The 9,650-nt window shown below is 38.1% G+C and overlaps 1 protein-coding gene across 1 annotated transcript in view; it reads right to left on the reverse strand.

Moving 5' to 3' along the window:
* chst8 (carbohydrate (N-acetylgalactosamine 4-0) sulfotransferase 8) overlaps window positions 1-9,650 on the reverse strand; it is a 210,616-nt gene that overhangs the window by 143,061 nt on the left and 57,905 nt on the right. Inside the window, exon 2 of the mRNA XM_020592392.1 lies at window positions 2,037-2,221. Coding sequence (XP_020448048.1) covers window positions 2,037-2,190 — 154 coding nt within the window. The 5' untranslated portion in view covers window positions 2,191-2,221. The remainder of the gene's footprint in view (window positions 1-2,036; window positions 2,222-9,650) is intronic.

Raw genomic sequence — 9,650 nt, forward strand, 5'->3', positions numbered from 1 at the left:
TATGTATGTATACACACACTCTGCTTGGCTGTGTTGCTTGAAGCGGTGGCTATGAATATGGTTATTGCTATTTGTGGTGGAATTTATGGTACCATGGATACAGCTACAGTGGCAATATTTTCTTTACCCTCTATTCTTTGCTACACAGTGCTCTATGGAAACAAATTTCCCCTTTGTGGACAATAAAATCTATCTATCCATCCATCTACAATGAAACAGACCTTCTGCTGAGCAGCCAGAGCTGAGGGTAGGAATGGGTTTGGATAGAATCTTATTAAATTCAAATCCTTTTGAAATCCCTTATTAAATCTTTTTAGACAGTTTGTTTGTTGAGGAAAGAAGACATCTATTTGTTAAAAATGTACCTTTCTCTTTCACTCAGTGAAATAACAACACAGAGCCCCCAGCATCAGCCTTGTCTCATTCCGGCGCTGGTGGCTCAGAAACATCACTTGTACACTCCTGCACATTCCCAGTCTTTGTTATTTCCTTGCTGATTTAAACCCTCACCCCAAACTACCCCGGTTTATTTTATCTTAATTTCCCCTCCTCTTGCCACAGTTTATTCATCTACTTTATTTAACTCTCTTTTTCAATATATACTGAATACCAGTCTGCATAGAGTTGAAAACATCCTCACTACACACCCTCAACTACACAAACCAAATGTAAAACCCCCTATGGCTCTTTTGTCTATGTTGTCTTGTCATCTATGTTATGTCCTCTGTCCTGTAAACATGCTATTTTGTGTTGCTATTTAATAAAAATTGCAAGTTTCACAGGTGTAACATAAAATAAAACAAACAAACAAAAAACAGTTTTGTGTAACAGAAGATAGAAGGTGATATTTAAGAATCTAGCCTAGGTAACAACCGGCTCTACCTCCTGAGCCACAGCCATCACTTTTCCTAAGCAAGGAAGAGTCAGCAGTGTATACATATGATGGTAAATGGTCTTATACTTGTATAGCACCTTTCTGCACTTTTTACAGCACATTCAAAGCACTTTCACATTATTCAGCCATTCACAAGCACTCACACACTGGTGACATCATCAGGAGCAACTGGGGGTTCAGTGTCTCGCTCAAGGACACTTCAGCATGTTGACTGGACAAGCCGGGAACTGAACCGCCAATCATCCGGTCAGGAACAGAGCCGCCTGAGCCACAGCCTCTGCTTCCTCTACTTGGCTAGCTTCTGGTGTTGTTATGGTTAGTGCGCACTTGTGTGTTTTTAATAGCTTTGACCAGCAATGGACCTCTAGAGCACAGATGAATGAACTGAGCCAGGTTCTAGATTTACATTATGGTGAGAACATAAAATTAATTATTGGTTCTTGTCACTGTAGGGGATTTGTTGAAAATAACAAAAACACAGAAAATCATCAATGTTATCCTTTAAAGCATGGCACTTACAGCAAGTACAGTAATTAACTATGAGTGAATATCACTTAAAGGAATTGCTGGTGCATGCACATTATTGCACTTCTCTAGAAGACAAACTTGTTGTCCTACTACAGGCTCACAGACTGACAGGTCATAGAATATGGCATAACTTTGAGGATATGCTGAAACCAGGGACCTGGATCTAAAATGGAACTGGCTAATGAAACCCATTCCTAGCTGTTGGTGTGCCAGTGTTTGCTCTTGTAAAAACCTGCTGCAATCAAATACATAATACTAATATCTAAAATGTAACAATGTTACACAAAGTTTTGTATTTGGCACAAAAGCAGTTACATGAAAACACAGATTTGTATAATTGTCAAATATTTGTCATGTATTTTAATGGCATTTCTTGCAGAAATATGTTCAATCAGTCAACATTTAATTTGTGTCAATGACTTTTCCACCCTTAAGAAAATATATTGAGGGACAGAGTATTAATGGCTGAACTCAGGCCTGTCTAAGTTCAGTCATTAATACTTGAACAAAATGTCTGTGCCATTTGGGAAAGCCACAGTGCAACTAGCATCCTTCCAAAACCCATACTGGTTGAATTTGACTGTATGCTGTTTTAGAGCAAGTAGAGACTAACCTGGACCTTGATGCTGGACCATCTCCATCAGATCCTGCTGGCTGATGAGGAGAACTATACCTCCAGCAGCGAACAGCAAGAGGAACCAAAGGAAACAGGGCAGCCGCCTTCTCCGTCCACACAGGGAGTCCACCACCATTTTCCACTTCATCATGTGGTACAGTCAGACACTAATGTTATAAGTTCTGGAGAAAACCAAAGAAATGAGAAATGGGAAGAGGAGAGGGAGTGAGACAGGAAAAATTTGAGTGAGCAAAAAAAGTGTGTTCAGAGTTTTTCATTTCCCTGTATCAATGTTGCAAAGCAGAATTCATGCTGTTGTACTTTACCTGGGTGTTTCCATTTTAAACTACTTTAAAATTTTTATCTTTGCAGATTTGCATTTTACAAATAAAACATATGATCATCTTCTTCAATATGATGTGCTTTTATTGATTACTACTAAACAGTATATACAGTAAACTAGTTGAAATTGGCTTTGACCAAGAAAAAAAAGCTGTAAAATGCAACCAATATGTGAATATATCCATAACAATAATCCAGTAGTATAATGTATAATGGCATAACATTCACAGTGAACATTTTTATAAGTATTTTTCCTTTTGATGCTTTAAATGTATTTTTTCAGCATTTTACACAAATGATATCAGTGCAGAACCTTTACTTGTAATAGAGTATTTTTATTTGGCAGTATTGCTACTTTTGCTCAACTGATCTGGATATTTCTTCTACCACTGGTACTGTTTACCTACCTACCTACCAACCAAACAACCAAACATTTATTTATATAGCACTTTAAAAGCAACGTCTGGTTGACCAAAGTACTTTACAAGGGCAACATATAAACCAGAATAAATAATATCAATAGAGAAATAAAACAACGTAGGAACATAAAGACACAAACTACACAGAATCAATAAAGAAGGAAGCATCAAACACTACTATGTATTTTAACCATGTTTATGTAAATACTGTAGCTGGTCTGAACTCATAATAAATAGATGGTGTATCTGCTTGCAATGAAAATGATCCTCCAAAATGAGTTGTATTTGTGATCTGAGTATGCAGTAGTTCCTCATTTGCAGAAAAAATAGACTGTCCTAAAATGAACACTAGATTGATTACAGTTTTTATAGCAGCATTATTGGTTTCAATATGCACATGCACAGGAGAGGCAGTTTAGTTTAGGTTACAGACATACAGAAGGACAAATAATATTTTATTTATTGAAATCCATCACCTTAGTATATTTTAGTTAGAGGGGAAAACCCATGGAGTCTGACGCATTAAAACTGTTCTGAACTTCAACGTGAAAACAAAACTGACTAAAAACTAATTTCTCCAAATAAAGAAATTGGTGTTCTATTTGTAAGGATACAGTATGGTAAATACTATTCCAGTTGAACTGGCAGGAGTACAGATCAACTCTGGGCTCTGTTCATTCAGCACAAAGATTATGAAGCATCTGTCTTCAAATTAATATGCAAATGAGCTTTGATGATTTCTGAATCATGTTGTCTTTGCAGAAAATAAAACTGGCTCTCATTCAGTGATGTCAAGAACCTGACTTTTGCCTTGCACCCTGTGCTAAAACCAGAAATTATAAATCACCTCTAAATGAATGTCATATGATGAATGTGACATGTTTTATGACATGATACTCGAAGATTCAGAGACTCCAGTTAAGATTTAGTTTTTAATGCCATCTTATTTATACAGATGATAAAAGACAAAAATGATGAAATATGGCAGGAAGTACACAAATGCAAGTGAAACAGAAGTCCTTAAGGGTTTATGCCAATGTCTCACTACACAATACACAAAGTAACAATGATGTGAAAGACAAAGTCAAAATGGAGAAGAATGGTACAAAATAATATAAAGTATAAACATGAGAATGCAAAATGTGGACGTGAATTTTTGTTATTTAGAAGAAGTGAAAGAAGAGAGAATGATAGGAATACATTTGTGTTTTTTGTTAAACTGATCATTCTGGGTAGCATTTTACTGTCATGAAACATTGCTTTTCCTAAATCAGTGCAGATGCAGCCATGTCAAGTTCAACAAGGTTTGCTGATGCATCACAGTTACAACATTGCTCCACCCTGACGTGGAATAGGCTTGCAAATTCAAAGTGTTCACCACTGGGACAATTGTGATTCAAAACTGACACTCAGTCTCTCTATGTACTGTATACTGTATACAACAGTCTTTGGTCATAGAGGTTATTTCAGATTAAAGCAGTCTCTCTTCTTTTGATTAGATCTATTCACGTCAAAATCATCTTTTGAAAAGATCTATTTATGTAATAGAACATTTTACAATGCTTAAAGCTAACAGACATTAGCTTCTGAGAAAACGTGTTCTGCAGTATAAATGCAAGCTGTCTGAGACTGTCATTGTACAATTACAATAAAATGAAAATGATACTTTACACTTGGACAGGCATTAATTTCATGGCATGGCAGTGGAGCAACATCAGAGCATTCGTTTTTCTGAGGATTAAACTAGCCATGGAGATATCAAACCATTAGGCCACCCTGAAACCCATTTATTCAGCTTTTTATTGACAACATTTCATTTCCATACAAATGTTCTTTAGATCATTCTGAAGGGAAATCCTGCAGGCAAAGATACACACTGGATAAAAAGTGCCATTAGAAGCAGCAAGAATGGATTTCTCACTGCATAAGCATTATTATTATAAACAGGAAGCCCCATGTTTGACTCAGAGGAGAGAAGGGAGAGGCCTTTCTTGTTTATCTTCATACTATGACTATAGTCAAAGCCCATTTTGCCAGATTTTACTAGCTTTAAGTACTTAAAATACAAGTATAATATACAACATATGATGTAGATGTTTTCCATGTTTAGTGATGCATCTACACATGGGCTTGTTCATTACTGTTCATCACGAGGATGAACCCTCTGTGCTCAGTGAAGTTAAAAGCAAGTGTTAAGTTTTATACTGCCTGAGGAGCTCTCTCTGTGCTCCTTCTCTCACATTAACAGCTGGAGCAACAGCTGTAATAGTGTGTAAAATAATTCTTTATGTTTATGCAAGAAACTTCTCCATGAGGATATATGCATATATATTTAAATCATATTAATGTATTGTATTGTCTTGCTGGCTGTGCACACAGTACAGTTGCCATGCCAACTCAAGTGGAAACCAGGAGGCACATGCACTACTATCCATTGTATTAAAGTCATAATATTCACAAGGGGGATTTTAGGGGGATCTTTAGTGGGATTATAGGGACTTTTATAGGGACTTTGGTCACTGAGCTGGTACAAAGCCAGTACCTTTTGTATCACCACCTTCTTTCTTAATCCCAGAAAGGTATGACATCTTTGTTTCTTCTACTGCTACAGTATCATACTACATTGGTTTGTTCATAAACAAATACAGCCTTCATTTGAACTGCTCAGTGGATGGGAATGCAAAGAAAATCATGATTTAATTGCTTCTTTGTTTGCATATTTTCCAAAGTGAAATCATTCATCACTGCATGAGCAGACTGAAGTCATTGCTATCCAGCTGACTTAGTTTTTGTTGTACTTTTTCAATCATGAAAGCATTTCATGCAAAATGGGAAGCTGAAAGATGCCATCCTTTTGTTGTTTTTTCAAAAAAGTATACCCTGTTACATCCCAATGTCATACACACTGCTGTCACAAAACCACAGAAATAACTTTAACACAGGAAATCATCCCACATTTTCACTTCCATTTCCATGTTTTTCAGTTCTTACCCCACCGTTTTATCACCTTAGATTTGTAAAAGAAATTGGGGTCAAGTAAAAACATGGTTGTTTCTGGCTATTGGAGATACTGAAAGTGCATAAAGTAGTGTTGAGACTTAAAGTTTAAGTGCAGTGCAAAGAACAGCAGTGGAGCATAGAGTCAGCAGAGTGTGAAAAGCATGCATTTGTGTCATTGTTGATTCCAGTGATTTGAAAAGAGTGTCCTTGTTTTCTTGGCCTCAAGCAAGTGGTTGTTTTCAGCAGCTCTGTTAATACTGTTAAACTGAGACTGTGCAACACTATTCTCCTTACTGTGAGAATATTGCAGCCATTTCAGCTGTCTACTTCTTTTATTACAAGTTAGACTTATTTCTATCTTACTTATTACCAAAGCTTGAATTACAAAGTAGCATAAAAAGTTGAGTCCAGGATTGAGGGTCACAGACTTAAACACCTCTGTGCTGTCTCTGCAGCTGCTACCCACCCAACGGTCCCAGTACCCCATAGAGACTGTGTCTCCCCCCGACAATCTAAATTATATAAATCAAAAATCAACTTGAGAGGAGTTCATTCATAAGACCCTAATTAAAATGAAGACAACTCCTCTTATAGTAGAAAGTAATAGGACAATCAAATGTGGACTATTAAATATCAGATCTCTCTCATCTAAATCTCTGTTAGTGAACGATTTGATAAGTGAACATCACATTGACTTATTGTGTCTTACTGAAACATGGTTACAGCAGGAAGAATATGTCAGCCTAAATGAATCCACTCCACCTAGTCACAGTAACTGTCACATCCCTCGAAACACAGGCCGAGGTGGTGGCGTGGCAGCGATCTTTGACTCAAGCCTATTAATCAACCCTAGACCTAAACATAGTTATAACTCATTTGAAAGTCTCACCCTGAGTCTCTCACACCCAAACTGGAAAACTCAAAAGCCTGTTCTGTTTGTTATTGTATACCGTCCACCTGCTCCTTATTCAGAGTTTTTAAGTGAATTCGCATACTTTCTTGCTGATTTAGTGCTTAGTACAGATAAAATAATCATAGTAGGCGACTTTAATATTCATGTAGATGCCGACAATGACAGCCTCAACAATGCATTCTGTTCATTATTAGACTCAGTTGGCTTCTCTCAAACTGTAAATAAACCCACTCACTGTTTTAATCACACTCTTGATCTTGTTCTGACATATGGCATCAAAACTGAACACTTAATAGTTTTTCCCCATAACCCTCTTCTGTCTGACCATTTTCTAATAACTTTTGAATTTCCATTAATGGATTATACTCTATGTGGGAAACAATTCCACTACAGCAGATGTCTATCTGGCAATGCTGTTACCAAGTTTAAGGAAATAATTCCATCTTTATCTACTTCAGTGCCATTTGCCAACACAGTGGAAGGAGGCCACCTTAACTTTACTCCAACACAAATCGATAATCTGGTAGTCAGGAAACAATCCGGGGTCAATAACATGAATCACTAAAGCAAGGATAACGCTGGAAAGTCTGCACGAAAACAAGAACAATCTGGCAGGTGACTGGTGGGAGAAGACTGCTTATATTATGGTGAAAACAGGTGCAGGCAATTAGCACTGATTACTATAAAGAAACCATAACAGATAAACCTAGAACAGGAAATGGCGACAAAATAAGAGCCTAAAACAGGAAGCAGTAGGTCAGAACCCTGACAACAAGTCGATAATCTTGTTGATAGTACTGCAGCCTCCCTGCATAATAGACTTGATATCGTTGCCCTTCTGAAAAGGAAGGCAGTGAAACAGAGTCTAGCCCAGGGGTACAGTTCGCAGCTCCACTCCCTAAAGCCGGCATCACGAAAACTGGAAAGGAGGTGGCGCTCCACTAAGTCAGAAGAGCTTTTCATAGCCTGGAAAGATAGTTTAATAACATATAAGAAAGCCCTTCGTAGTGCCAGAACCGCATTTTATTCATCACTGATTGAGGAAAATAAGAACAACCCCAGGTTTCTTTTCAGCACTGTAGCCAGGCTGACAAAGAGCCACAGTGCTGTTGAGCTTAACATTCCCTTAGATCTCAGCAGCAATGACTTCATGAGCTTCTTTACAAATAAAATCACAACAAATATAGAAATAATTGGTCGGACCATTGCCACAGCCCTTGCAGATGTGCCATCTACTACAATGGCTTTAGAAACATCTGGAAGACCTCATTTATACTAGGACTGCGTCTCTCTCATACAGTAGATCTCTCTGAGTTGACCTCAACAACTGCTTCATCTAAATCATCCAAATCATCTCCTGGACTCCATCCCGACCGGGTTGCTCAAAGACGTCTTTCCCCTAATCAACACATCCATACTAGATCTGATTAACCTCTCTCTATTAACAGGTTATGTTCCACAGGCTTTTAAACTTGCAGTAATTAAACCTCTACTCAATAAGCCTGCTCTTGAACCAGGTGTCCTAGCTAATTATAGACCAATATCCAATCTCACGTTTATTTCTAAAATTCTGGAAAAAGCTGTTGCTAAGCAGTTATGTGACCACTTGCACAAGAATGATTTGTTTGAGGATTTCCAGTCAGGTTTTAGAGTCCATCATAGTACAGAAACTGCATTCGTGAAAGTCACCAATGATGTCCTCCTAGCCTCAGATAAAGGACTTGTCTCCATACTTGTCCTCTTAGATCTCAGTGCTGCTTTTGACACCATTGATCACAGCATCTTACTGCAGAGACTTGAACAGGTTATTGGGATTAAAGGAACTGCACTAAGTTGGTTCAAATCTTATTTATCAGAAAGATTTCAATTTGTTCATGTCAATGACAAATGTTCCACACAAACTGACGTTAGTCACAGCGTTCCACAGGGCTCTGTGTTAGGCCCAATTCTCTTCACTTTATACATGATCCCTTTAGGCAATATTATCAGGAAGCACAACATAAATTTCCATTGCTATGCAGATGATACTCAGTTATATTTATCTATGAAGCCAAATATGAATCAGATCAGCTGGTCAAACTTCAAGCATGTCTTAAAGACATAAAGGCCTGGATGACCTGTAACTTCTTACTTCTAAACTCTGACAAAACTGAACTCATTGTGCTTGGGCCTAAAAATGTTAGAAATCTTCTATCTAATGATATAGTTACTTTAGATGGCATAGCTCTTGCCTCCAGTACTACTGTGAGGAACCTTGGAGTCATCTTTGATCAGAATATGTCCTTTAAATCACACATAAACCAAGTCTCTAGATCTGCCTTCTTTCACCTGCATAATATTGCAAAAATCAGGAGCATCCTGTCTCAAAGTGATGCTGAAAAACTGGTCCATGCATTTGTTACTTCCAGGCTGGACTACTGTAACTCTTTACTATCAGGATGTCCCAATAATTCCCTAAAAAGCCTCCAGCTAATCCAAAATGCTGCAGCCAGAGTACTGACAGGAACTAGCAAGAGAGATCATATCTCTCCCATATTAGCTTCTCTCCACTGGCTCCCTGTAAAATCCAGAATAGAATTTAAAATCCTTCTCCTAACATACAAAGCACTTAATGACAAGGCTCCATCATATCTTAAAGACCTCATAGAGCCTTATCATCCTAACAGAGCACTTCGCTCTCACACTGCAGGTTTACTTGTGGTTCCTAGAGTCCACAGAAGCAGAATGGGAGGCAGAGCCTTTAGCTATCAAGCTCCTCTCCTATAGAACCAACTCCCAGTCTCAGTTCGGGAGGCGGACACCCTCTCTACCTTTAAGATTAGACTTAAGACGTTCCTTTTTGATAAAGCTTATAGTTAGGGCTGAGCCTTCCCTTAGTTATGCTGCTATAGGCCTAGGCTGCTGGGGGCCCCATGATGCTCTGAGTTTCTCTCCCCT

Source organism: Monopterus albus, unplaced genomic scaffold (assembly GCF_001952655.1).
Source record: "Monopterus albus unplaced genomic scaffold, M_albus_1.0 scaffold17.1, whole genome shotgun sequence".
NCBI lineage: Eukaryota > Metazoa > Chordata > Actinopteri > Synbranchiformes > Synbranchidae > Monopterus > Monopterus albus.